The sequence below is a fragment of the Juglans regia genome, chromosome 14 (genome assembly GCF_001411555.2).
Source record: "Juglans regia cultivar Chandler chromosome 14, Walnut 2.0, whole genome shotgun sequence".
Taxonomy (NCBI): Eukaryota; Viridiplantae; Streptophyta; class Magnoliopsida; order Fagales; family Juglandaceae; genus Juglans; species Juglans regia.
The window spans coordinates 1,868,720-1,896,663 of record NC_049914.1 but is presented as its reverse complement, the minus strand read 5'-3'; the positions used below and the strand labels follow the sequence as shown (position 1 = coordinate 1,896,663).

The 27,944-nt window shown below is 33.5% G+C and overlaps 2 protein-coding genes and 1 long non-coding RNA gene across 3 annotated transcripts; 2 read left to right on the top strand and 1 right to left on the bottom strand.

The window, feature by feature from the left end:
- Positions 1 to 653: 653 nt before the first annotated feature.
- Positions 654 to 4,385, bottom strand: LOC109009215 (protein NRT1/ PTR FAMILY 7.3-like). The gene is made up of 5 exons (XM_018989611.2): positions 4,243 to 4,385; positions 3,344 to 3,470; positions 2,654 to 2,871; positions 1,737 to 2,299; positions 654 to 1,637 (listed from the first exon to the last, which is right to left on the bottom strand). Exons 1-5 carry the CDS (start codon positions 4,270 to 4,272, stop codon positions 761 to 763), a joined length of 1,815 nt encoding a protein of 604 aa, XP_018845156.1. The 5' UTR covers positions 4,273 to 4,385; the 3' UTR covers positions 654 to 760.
- A 5,739-nt stretch (positions 4,386 to 10,124) lies between these two features.
- LOC109009219 (serine/threonine-protein kinase BSK2) lies at positions 10,125 to 17,620 on the top strand. The gene is made up of 10 exons (XM_018989615.2): positions 10,125 to 10,682; positions 10,781 to 11,004; positions 11,085 to 11,220; positions 12,776 to 12,909; positions 13,917 to 14,022; positions 14,776 to 14,861; positions 15,323 to 15,511; positions 15,638 to 15,796; positions 16,111 to 16,224; positions 17,131 to 17,620. The coding sequence occupies exons 1-10, from the start codon at positions 10,601 to 10,603 to the stop codon at positions 17,380 to 17,382; spliced, it is 1,482 nt and encodes a 493-aa protein (XP_018845160.2). The 5' UTR covers positions 10,125 to 10,600; the 3' UTR covers positions 17,383 to 17,620.
- Positions 17,621 to 18,580: 960 nt separating this feature from the next.
- Positions 18,581 to 21,836, top strand: LOC109009220. The gene is made up of 2 exons (XR_001999015.2): positions 18,581 to 18,773; positions 21,319 to 21,836. It is a non-coding gene; the product is annotated as an uncharacterized LOC109009220 (long non-coding RNA).
- Positions 21,837 to 27,944: the final 6,108 nt, after the last annotated feature.

The following is a 27,944-nucleotide window of genomic DNA, read 5'->3' as shown; positions in this document are numbered from 1 at the left end:
ATGAGTTAAAATTATTGAATAATAATAAATAATAGTGAGATGAGTTTAAATGAATTAAAATGGATTGTAAATACAATAAAAGACTATATCAAAATTTTAAATGGTATGAATTTTATGTAGATAATCGATCATCTTTATATTCAATCCTCAACTTTGATTTAGATAATATCTCCTTCATAATTCGTTAATCTTTTTCCTTAAAAAATCCAATTTCGTAAAATGCAGGTAATTTGCTGGCCATGACTCCCTTCCTTCCTTCATTGTTTTATTTTCCTCTTCATAATTGCTCAAACGAGCAAGAAAATTTTAATTATTTTGTGTAAGAATGTAAATTCAATATTTGCTATTGAAATATTTAATTCTCAAGCGGTGCGTAAATCATACATAATAAAATATTTATATGATATAATTTAATTTTAAAGATAAATTTTAAAATTCAAATCTTACAAATTAACTTTTATTATTTAAGTTCTATTGATAGTGTGCTCTACACGTCGACTTAAAAATAGAATAACTATTTGCTATAATGGCAGAAAACAGAATGGGAAGTCCAAAATGCAAAGCAAAGGACAGAGATCACTCATTCAAGAGCACATTATATTACATGTTCTTGCAACACCCTAAGCTCAACCAAGAGAAATGAAAAATAAAGGCATTTCTCTAGTATCATCGCAAAAGTCACTCTCCTATACAGTGATACTTTATGACTTGGATTATTACACATAATTCACCAAAAATATTGGCAATTACCACTGCTTAATTATACCACTCTAAGCTCAGCCTGTTCATTGGCATTCTTGTCTCCACTCTTTCCTTCAAACTTGATATACTTGTACCACTTAGCGCATATAATGTAGACCACGAGATCAGCTGTTGTCAAAACTGCTAAAAGGAAGAAGAACAGGTCTAGATGTCCTTTGTTAAGGTTTCCAGGAATCCAACCAGGCATGTCATCTCTGGTTGAGATTTTCATGACAACTGTCACAAGCAAACTACTCACATAGTTTCCTAATGATATGGATGTCATGCAGAGAGCGCTTCCAAAGCTCTTTAATCCATCAGGAGCTTGCCCGTTGAAGAATTCTAGCTGGCCAACATACATGAAAACCTCAGATGCTCCTATAAGCACATACTGAGGGGTTTGCCAAAATATGCTCATAGAACTTGAGCCATCACAGTTGGTGCAGTCTGTTTTTGCATGCTTTAACCTGAACAACTCTACAACCCCGGCTGCAACCATTGCCAGAATTGCTATAACAAGACCAATTCCCATCCTCTGAAGCTCTGTTAATCCTTTAGGATTGTTTTTTCTGGCGGCAAGAAGAGGGTCAAGAACCCGCCTGTAAATGAATATGAAAGCTGCTACACTGAGGATGTCAAAGCTGGACATGCTTGCTGGAGGAACGTGGAAGCTCGAAATGGTGGTTTTCATGGCAGCGCCTTGTTCCACAAATAGGGATGCCATTTGGGTGAAAACTACCGAATAGAGAATCGTGCAGAGCCAAATTGGGAGGAGTCTTAAGACACATTTCAGCTCTTCAACTTGTGTCACAGTGCAAAGACACCATGGATTGTAAGTTTCCTTGTCCATCTGGTGGAAGTCCTCTGAAGTGATAATTGCTGCTCTATCCAAGAATCTGATATGAATGAATACAAATATCATTTAGTATTTTTATCTCGAAGCTCATGATATTCAAGCATGAATCACTGGAAAATTTTCAAGCATGTGAACTTACTTGAAGCCTCGAGTGTGGAGTATCTTTCTATCCCAGTTCTGGGAGCTTTCCTTTACTTCTAACTCAAACAAACCTTCTCCACTTGGCATCATCTCAACCTTCCATTTTCTTGTGGCAGCGACCAGCACTTGGCAACACCTAGAGAGAGGATTGCCTTTAGGTTTAAAATGCCTGTACCTTGGGGTGCCACAAAGAAACAAGACCAGTGCCAGAGCTGCAGAGGCAGCTGATGCCCAAAATCCAAGTGCCCACATTCCTTCATCCTCAAAATAGCCCAAAACAGTGTTTGAAAAGAGAGAACCCAGGTTTAGAGCCAAGTAGAAGTAGCTAAAGAAGGCTATTTTAGAGTACCCTTCACTAGGATCCTCTTCATCAAACTGATCTGCCCCAAATGTTGCTATGTTAGGTTGGTACCCTCCATTTCCAAGGGCAATTAGGTATATGGAGAGGTAGAACAAAGCCATATGGAAGCCTGAATGGGATCCACAAGGAGATTGTTCATTACCACAGCCTCTAGGCTCGAGTAAGAATATGTGCGTTGATAGTGACAGTGATATAAGGCCCTGCCATATAATTTGAACCGGTAAGTATAATATGAACAGCTTTAGAATATAATTAAATGATTTAATTTACATATTCTCATAACTCTAAACTTTAGAACTTGTTTGGATAGAAAAATAATCTCATCTCATCTCATCATTACAGTTTTATCAAATTTTTACACAAAATATAATAAATAATTTAACTTTTTCAAATCTCAAAATAATAATAATATTATAATAATATTTTATTTAACTCATCTAAAATCATATCATCTCACTTTCCCAATGAATCTTTAAATAAAATAGTGATTTAACATGATACCCAGAACAGAGTATAAATCTTGAGCTCAAATCCTAATTATGGTGGCAACTTACGAGGACGAAGATGGATTGGAAGATGGCACAACTCTTGTACCTTCCCCAGTAAGAGTCACTAAGGAAGGCACCGACAAGAGAGAATAGGTAAACCGTTCCTGTCCATTTGCTAACATTGTTGGCTGCCTCAGCGTTGTCTTGACCCAACACCCTCGTCAAAAACAGAACCAAGTTAACTCCTACCCCAAAGAATGCCAACGTAGCTAGCCCTTGATTCACTGAGACATTTTATTACAATAAATCAAAATATCAATTAGTGAGAGAGATATATATATATATATATATATATTATAATTTTCACCGGTTGTTAGAAATACCAGCCATTAATGATTGAACAGATAGGCAAAATTATATGGCAAGGATGAGATGGTGATACTACTAATTGATAAATATTAATGATCGAGTACTGAAGGAAAAAGAAGATTAAATTATACGAATTTTCTCACGTTTGAGTTTCGTTTGTCTCTCAAATTAAAACAAAAAATTAATTACAAAGTGATCAACATAAACCTAATTAACATAAAATTAAAGACTTCAATTATATCATATTAAAACACCGATTAACATGAAATGATCAGATTAGTTTGAACATTGCTTTCACCAATTTGTCCTGCATTATGCCGACACAAATAAAACTACGTAATATTATATGTTAGTGCGCTTTAGCTCTAGTATAAAAGATTTACGTACCTAGGATCAAAATTCCAGCAACCCAAGTACCAGTTCTCCCTCGGACTGCACGGCGGCCGTGCCGATCAACGGTTCCATCAAGTGTACAAATCTCTTGCCCCCTTTTCACCTCTCTATCCACGCCACCCTGAAAGTTCCAGCAGATAAAAATACATCTTTTAGTGATATATCATGTTGAGTCACAAATCACATTCCTACCAAAAAAAGAGAGAGATTCAAAGATCAAGGATCGAATATGATCTTGAACAAACATGAACTTGAACGCGCTCAAAGATAAGCTAGCAAGCTAGCTGCGCTTTGATGAATGTCATCGTACCAGAAATATGGAACGAGGAAATTTATAATTTGTTTATATTTAATATTCTTGCAAGCTAATAAATTACTCATGTCGAGTATTAATGCCACATGCAAGTGAGTCCAAAATGATCATCAGCATATATACCTGGCCTAATCATACAATTTCTTGTTTATCTAACTCTAATCATGTCATATTCATCAAAATGTACGGGATCTTGAATGTAAATCCCAAAGAATGAACAGTGAATATGATGAGAAAGGTTAGCCAAAACAATAAATTACTTTTAACAAAACTAAAACTCATCGAGTACTGTTTCTGATACATACATACATACATACATACAAATATATATATACATACATACATGAATACATGATATATATATATATATATACACCATTTGATGAAAAGCTTGCTAATCCAAGATATTAATGACTAATGGAATTGGACAAAGAGATCAGTTTCGCGCTTGTAATAACTTTGTATACATTTTCGTGGAAAGTATACATGTTTCACGAACCTTATCTCAAACATTAAAGCAAACCATTACGGATACATTTTCATGCATGGAAGATTGTTTACATGATGTTATTCCACTAACCTTGTTGCAGGCATTGAAGCAATTAGCCATTGATGCACGCTGTCGAAGTACTATCACGCATATAAAAGTGCAAAACGAGATCTGATCAGAATGAGAAAGAAAGAACTGGATAGAGGTGATGAAAAGTGGAGAGGAGCTTGGGGTGTGATGAAAGAGGTCGGGAGTGAGATATGTATATATAGAGAGAAGCAGGATTTAACGGACGGCAGGGATTTCATGCCAAGGACAGATCACCATATGTGCTGAGAAAGAAACGTGACGATGTTGTATACAGTCGTGCATATATCGTCGTGACTATAGGGAGGGATCGACCATCGATCCTCTTTTTCCCTTAAACAGTTTGGTCGGAATTGAGCTGTCTTGATTTTGACATGTTTGAAATGTCTTTGCTCTAATGGGCTACTTTTGTACTTTTTTTTTTCATTTTTCTTATTTCTTGGGCGATTTTTTTTCAATTTACTTTGTTTTCTTTTAGGACCCTTTAGTGGTGTCACATAATTGCATCCATTTTGAAATTGATATTTGATAAAAACATATGTTGTACGTTATCATTAATTTATTTCTTTTTGGCTTTATTTGGTGAAGCTATATCTAGATCTAGTCGTGGCCAGCAGCCTTTAATGGCCTAGTTAAAAGGTTATGATCAATTACCAAGAATATTAATATAATTATAGTCATCGATCATCATTTTTTGGCAGACCTAAGAGTTGAACTTAGGGACTTACACATGGTAATATTCCTGCCCGATTCATCATGTTACAGTAGTACTATTGGCCCTTGGGTTTGATAAATGTGACTTAATTATGATTATTGGTTTGATAAATGTGACTTAATTATGATTATTAATATCTATAGTAATGTTAGATACAGTTTTAGAATATATAAATTTATAAGAGTATGTGATTTTTTTGTACTCTTTTTTTAAAAAAATAGAGTCTATTATTTTATGTGAATTTCAAATTTATCAATTTAAAAAAAAAGACACAAAATTTACACATTTTAAAACTTTAAATATCAATTTTATAATATGTATTAATAGGCTTATTATAAGTGCAAGCATCAATTCAGAATCACTTAAAAGAAAAAAGCATCGACGATATTGACAATCGAAATTGATATTATGCTTTAGCCAGCCGACATATGCATTGCATCTAGAACATCCAGTACTACCATTTGGACCAAAAGATAGAAAACCAAGAAGATTCGATCCACTAGTCCATGTTGCAGTACTATTGTCTCTTTAATTTCTTGTCAATTTCCCAGGCAAGTGGAATAGTCATTTTCTTCTGGTCAGGTTCCTTTATCTAAGACCTTTTACTTCCTTCTTGGTGCCTTTGTACAACTAACTTTCCATCTGCTAATTAATCGTTATGCATGATATATATATATATATATATATATATATATATATAAAAGCCATGAGAAACCCATCACGAATTTTAAAATTACTCTTTTCCATATAATATTTTACCAACCTTTTTAATTCGATCGCTAGCTTGTCATGATCTCCAATAAATTTTATATATATATATATATATATAGATATTGTTCACGATGTACATGAGTGATTTATAATTAAATTTCAAAACCACACGGCCTAATTTTATGATCTCTTGGCTTATGCCAATAAAATCAGCTTCATTACACAATTGATTCTGAAAGCACTAAGTCGAATAATTAAAGCTGTCCCATTCCATTAGCCATTATTAATTAGGTAACTATCTACATCGATCCATATTAATTAAGAACTATATATCATGTATATATCAACATCCATATATATGATCTGATTATCTATCTCTCTTTAGATCTGCATTAATCTCGACAGAACATGATCACAAACGGAGTTTATGGTTTTACGTTTCAAATGATATGAATGGCGATAACTTCATTTCGCCACTTGTTAAGAAAGAAAAGCAAGAAAGAAAAGTCTTGTGGACAACAAAAGACCCAATTAGTCTATTTGTTCACGAGGACCGAAAGAGATGATGCATGGGCATGATCTCAATGCCCGGAAATAATAATTAAGAACCCTAAGTTTGATCATGAGGCTGATCATGGCCATTGAGATCCTTCTTCTTGATCCTAGAGGAGTTTTTTCACTTTGAAATTTCCCATCATATATATATATATACACATAGCTCACCGGCAATCAATATATATAATGTGTAATTAGAGTTAATGATTTGGCTAATAAAAACAGGATTTTCAAAAAGAGTATGCGAAATTTACATATCATAAGACTGGAAATATCATTTATATATATATATAGCTTACCAACGGTAGAATTTGATCATGAAGTAGCACTTAAAGACCCAAAATCATGTGTATATATTTAATAGCACCAAGAATTTCGTAACAGTACTTTTCCATAAGAAACATATTAAATAATAATGAGAAATCGACAGCATTGTCTTTCTTCACGTTTGAGAGTTCGATTACATATATATGCATGCATGTCAAAGAAAAGTTAGACATGCAACGTTGTATATGCATGCGGTGCCAAATTACCTAAGCAAGTTAATTAAGCATTCAACCAATGCATGCATCATGTCCAGCTTACACGTCAAGCAAATTAATTGATCATATATATAAGAAACTGGAAGCGGTGATCGAGTTTTTCTCCAACATGCACACAAGCAACCGATCCATCGACGCCCATGCCAATTTGTGGACCAAGGAAAGAGAGAGAGAGATCGCCCCAGACGCGCGCTTTATCATGATCAGGAAAATATTGGAGTCGGCCTGTCAGAGAGGGTGCCATGCATAATCAATATTAATCAATTCCCAAATATTATATACTATATAGTATAGCATGAATAAAGTATGATCGTATATAGATCGATGAGTTTATATATACGAGGCCAATAGTTATCTTCATGCGAATTGATCAAGCTATCTGATTTGTTATCTACGTGGACTCCAGTGACTGGCCCGCTACAAGATCATGATCTGCAGATACATGTACTTGAAAATTCAAGCTGCTAGCTAGATCGATCTAAGCGTTCCAAAGACTGGTCAGCTTTCATTTCAGGCTCTCGCTCGATCTGCATGCAAAACATTCACATGACAACTTTGTTTTCTTCTTTCTCTTTCGATAATTATGTAAACACTGATCATCTTCTTATAATTATAAGAAGTTATTAAAGCTTTAAAAGATATATACACAATCCCTTAATCCCTTTCACAAAAGCTAGTCCTGAAAAAATGTAGTCCCGATCCTTTACACAAAGTCCTAAAGTATCGTCCATGACAAAAACATACGATCGATCAGTCATGTCGTTCCCTGTTTGAAGGAGACAGAAGAGGGCAGAGAGTCAATGGACGTGATGTTTAAAGTTGAAAAAGCTTGCCGCATGTGTTTAATCTGTCAAACTTTTTTTTACCAATTTCCAAGTTTCAAGCTGTAGGTAGGTAGCTACGTAAGACTAAAGGCCTAATTTTGGGGGCCAAATTTCTTTTTCTTTTGTTGTTTCTAAAAAGAGCCAATCAAACGTGAAAAGCATGCATTTAAGTCATATTCAATTTGCGCACGGCTGATGTCTAATTGCTGCTTATTATACTTCGCCTTCAATACTGGTGATGATCTGTAACGCACAAACTCAATAAGCAGAAACATTTATCTTACTCAAAACCTTGCTTATCATCTTCCAGATTCTTCCTGCTGTCGCACGTGCAAGTACTTGCAGACACGTACATGATCTTTCTTGTCGTGTTGATGTGTAAATTAAAGATAAGCACTGTATGACTTTTGATCTAGCTAGCATTGGGTTAGTTTTTGGCTGCTTATCTGACTCTGTACGTCAACTAATATTGAAGAAGCCGTGAGCTCTCAAAACTCTTGAAAAATATCCATTGCTTGCTTGAAAACTATAACATCTTCTTTCTTGATCCAAGTAAATTCTGCGTAACAAACTATAACATCTTCTATTCATCATCTTTTCATCATTTCATAATATGATATTATATGATAAGTTTATAAGTGAGATAGAATAAATAATCTATAATCATCTAATGTTACATCATGAAATAATAAAAAATTAATGAGCCTTAAAATTCTAGGTTTTGTTATCTGGGAAAAATTTTGTTGCATATATATACTACGGCTGTTAATTAGTTTTTAGAAATCCCACAAGGGATCATGCATGATCTGTGCACCAAACATTTGAGAGGCTAATTTTTTTGTGATTCCGAGATTTATATCATGGGTTGTTACTATTAATATATTAGAAATAGAATACCATATGATCATCATTAAAATTAGTTACCTAAGTATATAAGAAATATCTCTTATATTATAAGATACTTATAATTTAATATAAGATTATCATGGGTGATGCTACTCACTAGGTTGCATTCCTTGATGAAAAGGGTGCCAGCACTATTATAAATAAGAGTATTAGTGCTATTGAAGTTGGTCTTTACACCATACACTATCCATGTGACATAATTTGATTTGTAAGATTCAAATTTTAAAATTTATATTTCAACTCAAGTTACGCCATGTGGATGGTGTGCGGTATAAAAACTTTCAAACAAAATTATTATATAAATAAATATAAGAGCCTCCCTAGCCCACTATGAATCTACATCTAAATAGACCATGTGCACACTCTATCTATGAGAACATATGAAAATGAATAAGTTAGAAAATCTCTTTTAAATTTCGATGAGTTTCTCCATCTGTGATGATTTAATATAGATGAAAGTACGCATCCTATTTTTTGAATTTCCACTACGCACTATGTTTTGATTTCTTACAAACTACCGTTGAAAATGGGCAATGCAAAAAGATAATAATCTAGTAATGCTATATACAGTCGTAGAATACGCAAACGTCGTGCAGTCGCTTTGAAAAAAAGTAGAATCTATTATTAAAAAATTAATTTCTTTTTATATAAATCTCATATTTATTCACTTTTTTTAAAATAATTATACAATACTTATATACTTATAACTGTAAATATCATTTATCATTGATTATTAACATCTTATACATGTCCTCCAAAAGCAAAGCATATACGTTTATTGGGAATATGGGAGAGAGCCGACAGGTTTTGGGCCTTTCGGCATCGGACTCACTAGTGTTGACTGTCCTAAGTGGACACCATAAGTATTGACCCATTTAGGATACTCTGTCTAGGCCTATAGTTAATTGGGGTGCGCCACTCAACTATAATCTCACGCCACGGCGGCACGGCTTCATGAAATTTGGGCCCCTCTTACCTCATTCATATCTATTTTATTTTTAATATTTTTTCAAAATGATTTATAAGGGTAGATACGAGGATCGTTTTGAAAGATTTTCCTCTCTATCTTATCCTAAAGATTTTTATATTTTTTTAAAATATTATTTAAATATAAATATTTTTTAATTTTTAATTTTTTCATCTAATTATTATTTAATTATTATAATTTTTCTGAACTTTTAAATAAAATAAAAAATAATACAACTTTTTAAAAATTTTAAAATAAAATAATAATAATAATAATTTATATTAAAAAAATATTTAAATTTTATAATATTTATATTCAATTTTTTTTCTTTCATTTTCTTAAATTTAATAAAATATTTTAATTTAAAATATTTTATTATTATTCATAAAATTCTCGTCTAATTATCCAAACTTGTCAACATGCTGTTATTTTCAAAATTTACATCGTAGAATAGACCACCCTTAAAAGAAAATTTTACTTGGGGGTGAATGTCACTACCAAAATTATTGGATTGTCTTTTTAGAATATTTTAAAATTATTATCTTAAAAGAAATAGTACTTTTCAGAATTATTTAATTTTCTAGTATATAATATAGAATGAAACTTGAAAGAGACTTCCTCTGCTGTCTTTTTCCCTCTCCTGTTTTTTTTCTATTTTCTGTCAATTTTTCAGATCACATCTCATCGTTTGTTGCAGGCCGTGATCCGATCCGAGACTTAGCAATCGCCATTGTTTTGTTGGCTTTGTCATTGTTCCAAGTTTTGATTAAACACCAGCCAGAGCTTTTCAGGTGAAGAAGAAGCTGAAAGCAGATTGCCAAAAAGTTCAATGTAAATGCAATGCAGAATCTCTGAATCTCTCGCTGGCTTGCTGTTTTCACGTGCTGGTCGTCAGCTGATCATGTGCCGCCTCCTCATACTTCTTTGAAAGTCTACCCTCTTTCTACGTTCTCAACCCCACCACTACGCTCCACTTCCTTCCCCCTCTTGACTTTTCTCCCTAACTTTCATACTCCTACTTCAATCAGACACTCTCTGGTTTTGGTCTTTTTTTGTCTTGCTCTTCCAAAAACCCCCTAACAAGGACGCTGCATCTTTATTCTCTTCCATTTGATTCTGTTTCTCTATGTAGTGCTCAGTCATGGGCTGCTTTCAGTCCAAAACCGCCCTCCTCACTTCCCCTGAGCAAGACCCTCCCCTCCCTCAGCCCAACCCTGATCCAGGTAACTTCGCACTTCTCTTGCTTTTACAATTTTTTTTTTTTTTACAGTCGCATTTCCATTTACTCCTTTTACCACTTCTTCTTATTGCTGGGTTTAAGGTCATGGGGAGGAGATGGAGCAAGATGGCGCAGTGCCGGGATTCAAGGAGTTCGGCCTGGCGGAGCTTCGAGTGGCAACGAATGGGTTCAGCAGCGAGTTGATAGTCTCGGAGAGTGGAGAGAAAGCTCCCAATGTGGTTTACAGAGGGAAGCTTCGCAACAATCGCCTGGTCGCCATTAAGCGCTTCGCTAAGCTATCCTGGCCCGACCCACACCAGTTTGTGGTAGATAATCGTGTGTCTGGTTTTTCTCTCTGATATTTGTGTTTGGGTTTCCGACTCTTGTTTAAAAAATTTGGCTGTAGGCAGAAGCTTCTGGGGTTGGGAAGGTTCGGCATAAGAGACTGGTAAATTTGATTGGATGTTGTGCTGAGGGAGACGAGCGGCTATTGGTGGCCGAGTTCATGCCCAATGATACTCTCTCCAAGCATCTCTTTCACTGTATACTTTATCCTTCACTTGAATATGTATTCTGGGTTGAAGCTCTTTACTTCTTGTTTAGTTTGTATCTATCTTTTTGTCTGTCGAAAAAGTATTTTGGTTACCTAATAACCCGAGTTCAAGAAAAAACGGATGAAACCAAATTCAGAATTGCTACAGTACTTTAGAGTTTATGAAACCAAAAGTCTTTTCGCATCTTTGATGGGAAGTAAGTCGTCAAATATTTACAACTGAGAGAAAGAATGTTCTAGAACCATTATAATATTCAGAAAACCATAAAGAGATCCTCCAATATCATCCAGTATAAAATAGTGTGGGAATTGTTTGAGAATTCCAACCTCTATAGAATGTTGCTATGAGTCATTACTGTAAAGTCCCCATTTATTTCACTACTGATGTGTTGAATGGCATGGCCTGCTTACGCTGGCAGTCCTTACTTTTAGCAGAGCAATTAGTAGACCTAAACTTGGTATGCCAAATGCATGCAGTTGGTAAGTGTTTAACATTTGCATCTGCTGGATTCATGCTTCGTTTGCCAATTATGTAAGCTATTATGTAAGCCATTTCGTTCTGTGGCACTATGCTCATGGGTATTATTAGGAGCTTATGGTATTTTGGTCATTTCTCATTCCCATTTGCATGCATGCCTATCTGTTATAGCAAAAGAAAATGTACGTTTTCTTTATTGGTACCGGATGTCTGGGAACAGCATCCCAACTAATTCTGGGGGTGCACGGGCCCTTGGATAATTCAAGGGGAAAATCTCCCATTCTAATGGCCCCTAGAGATTGTTTGCATCCAAAGGGATTTGAACCTTAGACCTGGGGGGAGCATACCCCCAAGCTCGAAGCCTTTACCACTTGAGCCAACCCCTAGAGGTTAAAAAAATGTAGATTTAATGCCAACAACTTCACACTAAATTCAATTCCATAACAGTTATGTTTTAAAACTGGATCTGAATCAATTTGAATCATTATAAAGGCTAAGAAATGAAAATCTGGGGTCCGAGCAAGTAAATTTTTTTAGTTAATGGTAGGTTGTACGAATGAAAGATAAAAAGTTATGTTTTTTATGGATGTAGCTTCCCTGCATGTTGTGTGGGTTTAAGCCTAAGTGTGTGTGAACTAATTTTAGCTCTGTTCATTTTTTATTTTATATATCTTGGTATAGAAAATGCCCTATTTAAGGGGGCTGGTTAAATGTTAAAATCTAACGGAAAACCAGCATGAGATACCAAAAGTATTGTAAGATGATACACTGATACATTTTTTTTTATCAGTAAGATGATACACGGATGCATATATGTATTTATTAAATATTATGATATGCATGATTTGCTGGGTGCATATTTTCGTTTACCTGAACACCCAGAGTTTTTGTGTGCCATTTGCTTATTTTGTTTGCATGTTTGAAGTAGGAAACTGCTGTCCTGGCTGCAGGCTCAAGTTCTCTTTCTTTATAGTCGATGATTGTTCTAGGGGGTTAATATATTACTTCATGTGTTATCTTTTCCCTCTTCTTATGATAGTTTCCAAACATTCGTTATTTGCTGTAGGGGAGAAACAGCCATTGCCTTGGGAAATGCGTGTGAGAGTTGCATACTATATTGCACAAGCACTGGATCATTGCAATACCGAAAACCGAAAAATCTATCACGACTTAAATGCATATAGAGTTCTCTTTGACGAGGTAAGCATTTGATAACAAGTATTTCAAAATGAAGATTGATCTCAGCTACAGTACAATAGGGTTTCAATAACTGTGAAATTAATGACATAAATACTTGAGTTTGGTGGACACTTGGGCACTTTGATGGTATATGCACTGTATCAATACATACCTATCTTAATACAAATGCATCCGACTTGTGTGTTTTTTAAACTACATTTGAGTAAACTAAGCCTGTTAATTGTGTAGTTTTTCTAGCAAGACTATAAAAACAAAAAAAAAAAGTTTTTCTAGCAAGATGGAACAACTAACATAATCAAAATAAAGCAAATATATGGTAAAAAAATCTTTTTGTCTTGTAATTATTATACAATGCTGGCATCGGAAATGAATGCTACTTACAAAAGAAATTATTGTATTCCTGATATTTCTAATTTTATCAAACAATATACTCATAATGCATCGAAGTTGGAGTTTGTTGGAGTTTGATGCATTCCTCCAGAAAATTATAGAGATGTAGCAATTGTAAAAGTAAGGATTATTGGATTTGCTTCGATGCTTTGATTGTTACAAGATTTCTGCACTGCTTTTTCGGGCTTATTTAGAGCTCCAATGGGATAAAGAGGGTGACCCTTTTGTTATATCTAGTCAAAACAGTGTTTGCTCAGGAAAAAAAAAAATTGGAGTGGTGCATATCTCTCAGTATCTTTGATATTTCCTTTCATTATGATTGTCGGAGAAAGAGACTTATAAAAAAAAAATGATTGTCGGAGAAAGAGTGGAAATACTGTTACGCAGAGTGAAAATATAAGCTACTTAAAAAAGTGATGAATTGCAATAATCCATTAAATACGTCTGCATTATTGATATGAAAGATTATTGATTGCCTCTTTCATATTGAGGTAGATTTGTTTTTTTTTTTCTTTTGAGTTTTTTTTTTTTTTTGGTTTTCATAAACTTGCTCTGTATTTGGTGTTAAAAGTGAACTTATGAGCTGATCCTTAAACCAAATTTTGTTCTTTTGTCAGGATGGTGACCCCAGACTATCCAGTTTCGGTCTTATGAAAAATAGCCGAGATGGAAAAAGCTATAGCACCAACTTGGCTTATACTCCGCCAGAGTTTTTGCGGATAGGTACATCAATGTGATTTTACACACCTCTATGGTATTTGAAGTCTGCTTATAGGCCTTTTTTAACTTATTTATTTCATTGAATTAGGGAAAAATTACTAATCAGAAAAAAGAGGGAATGATGTGAAATTCTTATTAAAGTAAAGCAAACATGAAAAAGCAGTCAAAAGTCATCTAAAAGGAGGCTGCAACTAGACAATTTGGAAACCTTTATAGTGGAACCCACAAGATCAAGGTCCCACAAACTCACTAATGTTTTGTTGGCGAATTGTGTTACAAATGGAAATTTATTGATACCGATCGTTAATTCATTTTGTAATGATAAATGCATTTTGGCATTTCTTGACAGTTGGGAAAATAATTTGTAAAAAGTGACTCTATAACTCGTTAACGAACCAAATTTGTGGTTAAAACTTTTTGTAATCCAAGATTTGGGAAAAAATTAGGATGCTTTGTTTCCTTAATTTGAATATCATGGATGCCTTGATTTCTTCTCTTCACCATATCTGTTTAGTTAGTATCCTTCCCATGTTCAAGAGAAAGTGAGGACTGTCTCTTAGTTATTGGCCCAAGTGACTATAAAAAAAAAAGTTATTGGCCCAAGTGAAAGAGATGAGCCTCTGGATTGATTGATTGATTGGATCGAAGTACGAAGGTGTTGATTGGTGTCAGATGTTTGGGAGTCATCACTTTGTGGTCATAAGTTACAAATTGAAGCTGATGGTTGAAAGCATATATGATGTTGACTTTTTGCAGGCAGGGTCATCCCAGAAAGTGTGATCTACAGTTATGGGACTGTTCTGTTGGACCTTTTGAGTGGAAAGCATATCCCTCCAAACCATGTATGAGAATTCTGTCACATGTATCATCTTGATTGTTCTCCTCCATTTCATGCCCGGTATTTGACAGTCGTTCAATTATCTGCTCTTAATCTGCCTTGTAATCGATCCTCATCAAGAGTACTTTGTGATGGTATTTATCTTGTTCTTAAGAACCATTAAACTGGATTTGATAAGAGGCTAATATCTAATTTGATTCTCTGTCGTGGTTTGCACTATTACCTTTCTAATATACTCTATTTTTAGCAATTGATCATGCCATGATCGTCAAATCTTTGATGTCCATTGTGGTCATAATGGTACACCATTACCTTTAATGATTATGATGCATGTGATCTCTCTCTCTCTGTGATTGTAATTTTGAATAAATTAAGCAACTTTGATTAATCCTTAAATGGACAATATATCAATGGAAACAAGGTTTAAACAACATGTCCTCATCAACTTTCTATTTGTTTTCCCAGGCGTTGGATTTGATAAGAGGAAAAAACTTGTTGTCATTGCTGGATTCATCCCTGGAAGGACAATACACCCAAGAAGATGCAACTCAGTTGGTTGAGCTGGCCTCAAAATGTCTTCAATATGAGGCTAGAGATCGGCCTGATATTAAGTTTCTTCATTTGGCAGTAGAGCCCCTACAGAAGCAAAAAGAGGTGAGAATGTGAGTGTGATTATTAACTTAAGAGTTAGTTGGTGTGCTATCTCATTCTGAGAATGCTTGATTATTTATTATCCTTTATCCTCACTGACGTGTTTTCTTTTTCATGTGCTAATCCTAGGTTGCATCACATGTCCTGATGGGCCTAACAAAAATGCCGATGGTGCTGCCAACCATGCTTTCCCCACTTGGAAAGGCTTGTGCCAGGATGGATATTACTGCAGTGCATGATATATTGCTTAAAATAGGTTATAAAGATGAAGAGGGAGCAGAAAATGAAGTAAGTTTCTTTCATTTCCTTACCATCCCTCCTCAATTGTACCCAGGGGATGACAGATTTGAAAATAAAAGATACTATAGAAAATAATTAATAGCAGCCTTCCATAATCAAATTAGATTTTTCCCTTCTAACTTAGGAAAGTAAAAAAACGTTGATGGTTTACTGCAGCGTTTTTTATTTGCTGCAACATCCTCTTGAAAGACCCTTGAATACCCACTGGTCTAAAGTCATGCTTCTGCTTATTAGTTTACAGAGTGTGATACTAGTGATCTTACATAACGATCTGTTTTTCTTTACATCTGCTCTTTCTGTAGCTGTCATTCCAAGAATGGACACAACAAGTGCAAGATATGTTGAACACAAAGAAGTTTGGGGATATTGCATTTAGAGACAAAGATTTCAAAAATGCTATTGAGTATTATTCAAAGGTATATTGTTTTATTTTTACTTATATATATATAAAAACTTTTTTTTATTCTCTTCATAAAAAGTTAGAAATAAGAAACCGTTGACTTTCTCAGGATTGAGTTACCTTAAGAAAAGAATGACTCAGTTTTCAGCAATTTTCCTTGAATTGGATCGTTGAGGATAGACATAGTAACCTCCAACATTCTAATGGCATGGAAACAGTTCTGAGTGGATTACATTAATTTTTGCAAGGGTCAGGCTTACCACAAATACTTGAGTAGATGGCAAAGTGTTTCAATTTGGAGGGTCTAACTTGTTAGCTATGGGATTCAACTCCCTAGAGTGTACATCAGAATGATATTACCGAGAGGTGCTACCCGGATGTATTCATGGCAACATGCACGTGTGTTAGGGCATAACTAATGACGTGAGATGAGTGATTGATTCTGTTTTCCAGGGACAATGAGCTTTTCTTTATTTCATAAATGTAGAAAGATATCTACTTATAAAATATTTATATATATATATGTATAGAAGCATATCTCGCATACTTGGACTATGCCTACTTCACTCATCAATAAAATTCTTCTTTATGGATCATAAGAAGAAAAAAAGATCTTCTGACAACAACCAAACCACTATAAGGAGATCCATAGATAGTTGACTAGGCACAACTCTAACTGGAAATATATTCACCAGCGTGCATCTTGCATTAGTTGTGAATGTTGCCTTTCCTGAAGTTGATTGTTATACTTTGTTATGTGGAAAGTTCCCTGTAATTGCATTTTATCTCTTGTTACTTGGTCTGCTAAAGATAACTTTCAAGTCTAGTGTAGTGGTTGAATCTTGAGTTTCAGATACTTCTTAGCTGACTACCATTATCTCGCAATTGCATATTATAGAACTTGATAATTTTAAATATGCAGTTGGTATCGATGATGTCTGTTCCTTCGGGAACTGTCTTTGTGAGGCGAGCCGTCTCGTACTTGATGATTGGCCAACCAGAATTTGCCCTGAGAGATGCCATGCAAGCTCAGGTGTGCTTGCCGGAGTGGTCCACTGCCTTCTACATGCAAGCTCTTGCCCTCTCAAAGCTTGGAATGGAAACCGATGCCCAGGACATGCTTAATGATGGAGCCTCCTTCGAAGCAAAGAAGCAAAACAGCTGGCGCAGTTAGGATTTTCATGTAGTGGGGGAAGTCCATATCTGCCCCAACCTTTCTGCCCCATTTATACCATTATTTTGCCTTTGGCTGGGCAAGCATATCCATGTGAGAACAAATTTACTGTATGGTGAGAGTAGTTTTAAGTTGACACCCACCATCCTCCATTTGATTAGTTTCACAGAGAGAAATGTATAAAGCTTTTTAAAAACAATAATACAAGTTAATTTTGAGACTTTGTAGTGAACTTAAATCCCACATCACCTACCTTGGAAAATATCTAGTTTTTTTTTTTTTTTTTCAACAACAAAAAGAGAAATATCTAGTTTTTATAAATATCTAGTTTTTTGAATATTTTTAGTAAAAAAGAAGCGGGTCTTATTGAAAGAATCAGACAATAATTATTAAGTAATACATTATTCTGTTATAGTACCATTAAAAGAGAGAGGAAAATACTACTCTCACCGCTAATTTCTACTGTTATGAGTTTTTTATTTTTTTTTATTATTTTTTTTACTTAATGATTAAGTAAATATTTTTTAATAATATTATGAATTTTTTTATTTTTTTAAATATATTTAAATATGTTAAAAAAATATATGTAAAAAAATATAAAAAATAAAATAAATCTCAAATGCACTAGCGGGAGCTCCCAGCGGTGGGAGTAGCACCGCTCAAAGAGAAATCATACTCTTCACATTGAATAAATTATATCCAGGCACATATGATTCTTAAGTAATTTATTATTCTATATTTGTTTTCATTTTTCTTATAACAAATATGTGGTGTATGGATGATAAGTAAAATAATTTAATTAGTTTAACAATAATAAAATAAAATAAAAAATGTTAAAAAAAGTAATATTAAAATATATAAAGTGTGTGGTGTGAGATGATGAGTAACATCTATCTTTTTAATTGAATAATTTTATTTATTATTTTCACACATTACACTTATTTTAATTTTTTTTTCTATTTTTTCTATAATAAATATGTGATATATAGATGATATGTAGAATAATTTAATTAGTTTAATAAGAATAAAATAAAATATTAAAATAATATTAAAATATGTAGTGTGGAATGTCGACTAACATCTTTCTTTTTCTTTAAAAAAAAAAAAAAAAAAAACACAGGATTCCAGGAACCGGTTTAGATTCGACAATTGAATTTGATTATATTTGCAGTTGAATGGTATTCGTCTAAAGGTTACAAAAGACATCTTCCCCGCGCTCTATTTCCTCTGTTTTGAAAGGGAAAGAAGACCAATTATTAACGAAGTAAGCAACACGCTGCAACAAGCCTTTGCCCGTCTATATATATATATTATATATATATATATATAGTAATATTCGTAGACCAACACCCACAACAACGCTCATTTTTGCACTTCTCATCTCTCTCTCGGTAATCTCTCTCTCTCTCCGTCTCCGAAATTCCTTTTTTTTTTTTTTTGGTGTTTTGTTTTGTTGATTTTTTATTTTATCTTCTTCCTATATGATGATTCGAGAAACTTGAACTTTGGTTCTACAGGATTTCTCCTCTTAATCTAGTTTCTAGGAGTTCGATTTTATTCGCTTATAGTGATATTGACAAGGGAAGCCCTTATCCTTTCTTTTAAAATATGTTTATGAAACTAACTTATCAAAAAAATATATATATGTTTATGAAACTAAAGCTGTATGCTTCGTTTAGTTTGAATCGTGAAATCTCTCTCTTGTACGCTGAGGTATGAAAATTCTAATTAATTATATATTATTGGTATCTAATGGCACCTGAAAGTTTTTTGGGGTCTTTTCGAAACAAGGACTGGTTTTTATACAATCGAACTGAAACTGTGAGAAGGGGAGAGGTTTCGTTTTGGTTCCTTTTCATTCTTTTTTTTTTTGGTATAGGTGAGGGATAATCTCCTAATATCTAAGGCTTCTTGCTAATTAATCAGGTAAAGACTCTGATTATGGGCTTTTGTTATTGACCAATGACCATGGCTTGGGCAGATATATTGGAGAGTTCAGTGGCAGTTGTAGTAGAAGTTTGAGGAGGTTTTAGGAGCTATAAGGGAGAGGATCTCCTGCTTCTCTTTGAAGCAACAGTTAATTTATTTTGTAGAACTGAAAGTGGAGGGACAACTAGGCCTGTGATGGATTTAACGTCATCTTTGTGTTGGTGATGCAGACTAGCTTGGTCCCATGGTTTACGGTACCTCCAACCCTGAAAAGTTTAATAGGGTGGCGAGTGTGGTCATGGGTTCAATCAAGCCTCTTACCTTCTGTGAGTTGCTTACCAAATCAAAAGAAAAAAAATAAATAAAAAGATTAAAGTTTTATGGTACTAATTTAGAAATGATGGTTTAAACAAGGAAAGATTCAAGAAAATTATCTTGCAGTCACCTCAACATCTCGAGGATTTTGTTAAAATGTTGAGAGTTGGAAGAAGTTCAGTAGCTTGCACAGCTGCTTGATGTTTGAATGGCTTTCTCGTTTCTACTAGATTTTGCTTCATAATATTGGTGCAGCATAATGATCAATATTTTGTTATGTTAGTTATGGTGGAGTTTCTGATGGGCTTGTTCTGAGTGATCAAGAGTCCAAGTCAATGTATCAAAGAATTCAGAAACTTTAAAAGTTTCACTTTTTGAAGTCACAGTCTATATTGTATACTCCTAGTTCAGGTTCTGAACATCTACAGCCTCGCTTTTCACCTCAAAATTTAAGAGAGAGAGAAAAGGGATGGAAGAGTGACCTGGAAACAAAGTTGGATATGAAGGAATCAGGATTGTTGGACTTGAAAGCTCGGAGGAAGGACCACATTTTGCCCAGAAAAGGCCAACCCAAATCATCTGGAGGAAGAGAGTACTGTCTTTCTTTATTATGGCCGATATGATACTTATAAAAAAAAAAGAGTACCGTCTTTCTCCCATTTGGTTTTCATGACCATGAGACCATGAATGGTCAAATGCATTATCTAGGCTAAATATTATCCAAGCGAGAAAATTTCTCCATGGTTTTTGTGCTCTGGAGTGTAGTTGACAATATGAAGGATGAGATATGTGCTTTATCATGTTGCGTGATACTTCATGGGTATATTGTTAGGTTGCCAAGAGACAACATATCTGTTAAATGAGCATGTTAAAATCTGAAACTTTGGATGGATGAGTAGTAAGATGATAGAAATGAATGCATTCATGAGAAGTTTGGGGTAGGCCTTGATCAGGCACAAGATGGGAGAAAATTGGTTATGATGCTTTAGCCTTTACTGCAAAGATCAGTTGGTGCACTGGTGTGGGTGACTTGGTTTGGCATTATGGTGTTTCATTGTGGATGGTTAGACCAAAAATATTTAAGTCAAGATATTTAGAAAACAAAGGATGGAAGGATGGGTTGCTAGAAAGTGTCAATGAAAGCTGATTAGTGAACTGGTATATCTTTACCTTTAAAAAATGGGACAAATGATGTTTGAACTGATATTTTATGAAATTGGTTGAGTCTGATTTCTTGGGAAGGTTCTTTCAAATTGAAATTTGACCTAGGTAGGTAAAACTTAAGAGTGTCTGTGCTGTAAATGGTAGCAGAATGTAGAATGCAGTGACGAGTGGTTTGCAAAATATTATACAAATCTTTTGATTATATATAGTAGAAGTTATTTTCCTTTTTATTCTCTTTCCAACTTCTGTGTTATGTTATGCTAGACAGGGATAATTCAATATTTAGTATCAACTTTTTTCTTTGCTGAATTAGTTAATGGGGGTATTTAGAGATTCTGTTAAAAGTTCAAGGAGTTCGATGCATGAAGGGTCCTCTTATCTTTAGCTGATGGGGTGTCTGTCAGTGCCAGTCCAAATTGGATTTTTACTGATTGAATTGAGTATCTCATTCCCTTGATGTTATTCTCATTGTATGTTTTCCTCCGATATCTCTCTAATAGTCCAATAATTGTGACCAAATGCATGCAGACCAAACATATTGTCATTTTATGGATAAGACAGTACCTGGCAACGAGGTTCCTGAGGAGCTGACTCGAGAGTCGCTTATTGCGATTTCTTATTCTCTTCCAGACAAGGATCCTGATTCAAAACTCTCATCTGAAACATTGGATGGTGAAAATCTTGTTGGAGTGATTGATAGCAAAAGAGAAGAAAAGTACAGGTCTGAGCTGATTTCTATTTCCTACACACAATCACCAGACTCTGGGAGTCAACCTGTTACGCCTGGAGAGCACAAGGGTTAGCCCAGCTTGGACAGCAGGTCCAATCTTTATGGGTAGTTGTTGTATGTTGTGCTGTAGCACTGTCATAATATTAAGTGAATGGATACATGGCGCCTTTACATGTCTTTCTGGAAGTTGACATTAGTGCAAAATAAACCTCACAAAGAATTCTGCACTGTTTTGGGTGAGGAAGCTTTATTTGGGCTAAATGATAGTGAAACCATGTACTCATCTTCCTTGCTATTTCCTTGTTTCATTTTACCACTTTTCTTCTTCCAATTGGTCGAGTGTGTGACAATATATGTGCTGATGTTTGGCCCTTATTGTTCATGCCTCTTGGGGTGAGTACTTTCAAGTTCCACCCCCTAGGCTGTGGGTCATTTGCTACTGTAGAAGACAGGTGCCAGCAGCAGGGCATTCCATTAGTTGTCTCTCCCAAGTGGGATTGGCTTTGTATCTTGTTACAAAAAAAGTAATGAGAAATGATGCATCGAGGGATGTCAATAGCAGAGGCTGTCCATTCGGTCAATCTGGTCGTTCATTTGACGAGATTGTATGCAAAGAAACTTGCACTACAATGGATTTTACAAGTGGAGATCAGGAAATGACATTATGTAAAAGCTACGTGGATGAATGGATGTATGTATATCTTTGAAAATTCAATTATTAGTGGACGTCAAGCATTGATATAAGATTTCAACCCACAACCTAGTATAGCCACAAAGCATTTTTCAAGTCAACCTCAACTCAATTTTGTTCTAAACAACGTTCTTCTATTTACCCCTGACTGACCATCGGTTTTGCCGACAAGTGGTGCTTCCTTCAACGTTGGTTTAATAAATTATTAAACCTCATAAAAGAATCTTGAGTTTCTGCATTACCGAACACGACGATATCCGTGACTATTTGCACCGGGTAATCTTTTCCGTAGATATAGGGAAAGCGAGGTTTCAAACTCGAATTATGTGGGGGTGTTTTCCGAAGTTCAAATTATTGCTCCGTGAATTCACCTTAAAATTATTTGAAAGCTAACAGATGCAACCTACGCGTGCGTTGTGAAAAAAAAGCAGAGAAAAATGTTAAATGTATTTAAGCAAAATTTACAAAAAAACTTACTTCTCAACATGTCAGTTTAGGGGTGTCAAATCGTATTAACGGATCGTGTTCGTGTCGTGTAAAGACATGTATATTATACTATATGGGTTAACCCTAACCCAACTCATTAAGCTTATCGTATCAAAATCTCAAACCCCAACACGACCCATTAACATAACGGGTCGGGTTGTGTCGTGTCAAACTATTTTGATCCGTTAGTAAATACTATGAAATAAGTTAATACAATCCGACCCGTTTTAAACCGTTTATGTAAAGTAAAATTATATTCATAATCCTCACACACCACATTTTTTTTATTTTTTTCTCTTACCAAATGTGTGATATATAAATGATAAGTAGAATAATTCAATAAGTTTAAGAAAAAAAAAAGTGTGTTGTGTGGGGATGATGAGTAGCAAAACTCGAGTTGAACAGACCCGAAATTAACTTGTTTGACCTTGTTAAGTTTAGCATAATTTTATATAAATGTTAAAATCACAATATCTATACAAAATATAAAACTAACTACAAGTCTAAAATTACAATCCAAATAATAAAAATATCGAAATTAAAATTTCGATAATTTTACTTTAAGGTATAAGAGTATAATTGTAATTTTAACTTTCTTAACGGGTTGATAACGGGTCAATCCGTTTTGACCCTAACCGGTTATTATCGTGTCGTGTTTGTGTTAGATTAACGGGTCGTGTCACATATTATCACACATATGTCAGTAATTGACTCGTTGAAAATTATAAAATTTGAAATTTAAAATTCAAAAAAATACTAACAAAACGAGTCTTGTAAGTAAAAATAAATATATGTAACACTACTCAAAAAATAAATACAATAAAATACGATTTCTTTGATTTTGACCATCCGAATGCATCCATCTCAATGACAAAATCAGCCCAAGGTTTTTGGGAAGTGAGAACTAAAAACTAATGCAAACTGTTCATCAAGTCGATTTTCGACAATAAGACACGACCAATATTTTAGAACATGTTCTCATGTAAAGTATAACAACATTGGGTTTATCCAACTTTCGTCTAATATGGTTTGTCTGCGTTTGAAGATAGATTCAAAAGTCGATATTCGATCGCTACAGCTTTAGAAAACAAAGAGCATAACCCAACCTTAATCTGATTTATTATTTCAGCATCACAATAAACTCATAAGAAAATTCAAGATGTCTGTTTTGATATATATAATGTGAAATCAACACTTACTCTAAAAGTTTAAACTTACAATAAGATATAAATTTAATTATTTATATTATTTAACAATTTCGAATTTGTAACTTATTAAAAAAATAAAACAAAAGGAAATTAAGAAGAGTCTGAGCATTAAGACAATAGTAGCTAGCAATGGCGTAAGAACATCAATGTATATATATTATAAGTAATGGTGGTTTCGTGTGGACAAATGTCATAATCTAATTCTCTTTAATGGGGCAGGTGGGAAATGGTGACAGGCCTAACTAAATGTCAAAGGTATGATATATATTGATCTCTAATATATATATATATATATATCTAGTACTGTCTGAGTTGGATTTTCACTACTACTTTTTATCTCGTCCTCATGTGTTCAAAGCATCGGAAGAGAATAATATGATATGGCCATGCAGTTACATACTTTCCAATTGGCTTCATTCTACTTTTCACCTCCCATCACCCTTCTTAGAATTTCAAGACTTCATTTATTTTTAGTACTGTCGATGCTTTTTGGGTGTCATATTGTTGAGACGTTACACGTTACCAAGCAAATTAGATGTAGTGGAACTTGAATTGAAATCTCTCTCTCTTCTTAATTTCATTATGAAGAATTACTAAATTTCGAAAAAAACCATCTTTATAAATTAAGTTACGAGAAGTGTTAAAACTATAAAAAGATGTCATAAAAATAAACTTATAAATTAATATGGTTTCATATGATACTTTAGATTTATTTAATATGTCTATAAAGTTACATATCATCGTTAGCTACATACAAAGAGTATGATACATAAACCATATTATTTGTAGTTCCGGCCAGTATCATTACTGACGACCGTGTAATTATCATTGAAAAAAATTGTAATAATAACCAAAGAATTGGGTTTTGTAGACACAAAGGGACAAAGCATGGCATACATTAAGTTGGGTAGACAAATAACCCTATGTTTAGATGGAAAGCTCACCTCAATTCATCTCTCTTATCATTATAATTTTTTCAAATTTTTATATAAAATTTAAAATAATAATAATATAGTATTAAGAACATCGGTATTAGATTAGCCAAATGTTTTTTTATCTTTAAATTTAACAAATATAATCCATATTTACTCTACATTGAATTAGCTAAATTGTTTTCATCCAAACCATAAGCTACAGTAAATCTATTATTCTTTTCAAATATGAAAAGAACTATAGCAAGTCTAAAAGTATTTTTTAAGATTATTATATTATAGATATGATATTTTTATTCATATGAAATTTTACTATCTATATATATATGAGATTATTATATTATAGATTGTTAGATTGTGAAAATAAAAATGAATATGATTTGTTGGAGGTTATTAAAGATTATGAAAATAAAATAAAAATTAATAAAAAAATATAATTAATAAAAAATAATAAAATTTTATTATTATAGAGAGTATGATGACTAATCTAATGTAAACTTCAAGTTTTGAATGATTAGCTAAAGGTAAAAAAATTACATATTAATCAAAATTTGAAGAATAGGATAGTCAATCCAATACTAATGCTCTAAAAAATAATATTCTAATAATATTTTATTCAATTCATCTCTTAATTCAAATCGAATCAGCCTCACACCTAGGATTATGGGCTTGCCTATTTGATTGCAAAGCGTGGCATGCGCATGGAAAGAACAAAAAAAAAAAAAAATTGCTTTCTCGCGTACAAGGAAAACAAGCCACTCTACAATTATGATGTAATTCTAATGAAACTACACGAGATGGAGAGCTTTTACTTTCTGGTATTTCTGTTTTTTGAACAGCTTTTGGTATTAGAGCTGTAATTAATTAAGGAATATTGAAGGAAGAAACACAATGATGAAGCACATGTGGTACGTAGATGCCCCTTGAAGTACAACACGATCATTTGACGACATGCAACTGGCCGGCAAGAGATGGCCGGCCGGCCAATCAAGCTCTGGGATGAATTACCTTTGTATTGCTCCATCGATCTCTTGCTGCCTAACATCTCATGTAAGCCAATTATTTCGTTGCGATGGAAGAAATAATTAAGTCCACAAATATCTACAGAGCGCGTGCGCGCGCACATATAAATATATATATTTATATATATAATATATGTGATTTGTTAGATATATTTTATAATAAAAATAATTTTATAATTTGATAAACTATATTAATTAATAAAATTATTTTTAATAATCATTTTATAATTAGAATATTTTTTTTTTACCATTTTAAGTACTAACACGTTAACACATATAATTATTGTGAGTAAAATTATAAATATATATATATATATATCATTTTCTCGATTTTAGTACATATATTTCTACCATCATTAAGAATTATTTATGATGAATAATGGTACATGCAGTCGTGAATCTATAAGTATCGTATAATCATTTTAAAATTTTTAAATAAATACGATATTTATATAAAAAATAATAATTTTTTAAAAATAAATCTCACTCTTTTTCAAAATAATTGTTCGATACTTACACATTTCATAATTACGTATAATATTATTCATCCATGATATACCATAAAATCAAATCACCTGGCCTACGAAGACTTGCTTTTAGTTCGTGGTGTTTTCATTGTTCAAGCATTGATTAATTAAACAGGTGGATTTTATTTTATTTTATTTATTTTTTGCTGCTTTTAAAGTTTTAAGCTATAACATTATCATCTGCTTTTTCCCATCACATTCTTCATTATCCTGTCTAGCGGGGGCACTACGTCTAAATCAAGATCAAGATGGACCCGCCTTGCTCAACTAAATAATTTTCCCTACAGAACAGCCGATACTTGCTGTCCTTTTGTGAATAAAATTTAAAAAATAATTCTCAACCCACAAAGTAGAAGTGGTACTAGCTAACTAGCAGTCAAATTGATATAAACTTGTGACTCCCCAAAAGAATATACCGTATGAAATTTAAGAAAAAGGAGAACTAAATTGTTACAACATAAAAGATTATATAAAAGTAAATTCACAAATTGATGTAATTTTATGGAATCCGTTATATTTATTTTATAATAAAAATAATTTTACAATCTGACGTACCACATCAAACTATATCAGTTTATAAATTTATTTTTATATAATTTCTTTAAAACTAAAATATTTTCTAATTCCGTCAAAATTTCAAAATGAGAAATTAAGCAAATCTGCACATGTAGTGGCTAAAGATATTCATGCATGCATCATTATTCTTCTTTCTATTTTCTCTGCGGCAATAGATCATCCAGTAATTGGAGAGCTTGCATTATGGCTAATCTATCAAATAACATGTCAATCAAGCTCATCAGGAACAGGACAAACATGATGGAAGGATCTGAACTACCATGAAGTACTTTTACTGGGTCTCGTGTTATGACTTTCAACCACTACTTCTCAGCTGGAGATTGTTCATTATCTCATCTAGATGGAATAAAAGTGTACTAATTAGACCTGATATTGTTGTTATTCCTTCTTATTAATCATTTGTTTTAAAATATTAATTGTTATAGATTCAACCATTGATCATCCACTTATCATTCTGATCGATTTTATTTTATATTTGGAGAGCATTTGTTTAGAAAGTTTCAATCCTTGAGTGAATTGAAAAAATCTTGTTTTTATTTTTTGTTATTTTTGAACAAAACAAAGCTTCCCGCCCCCATGGCCCAACCAAAGATTCCTAGCTAGCTCCATCCATTGTAATTCCTAAACCATTGAAACCCCTCAAAGCTGAAAGCTTTAAGTGTCCATTGCTAGAAGGGAAACATTTGGAAGATATTTGAATTAATGGAACTCAATGTAAAAATGTATTGCAACAGCAGTAAATGACAAGGATGGCACCAAACAAAAGCCTTTTCATATGTAGAATGGTTCCTTCACGTGTAAATCATACAATCACACTTTTGAGGAAATCTTTTAGAGGAGATTGCAACTCAAACTAAAGCGATGATAGCCATGACATATTGACATCCTATCTCAACTAGTATGATTTGACTCGATCAATTAATGTAAAATATTAGTCATAGCTAGATATTAAAGCCAATAATCTTTTTGATATCGTGACATG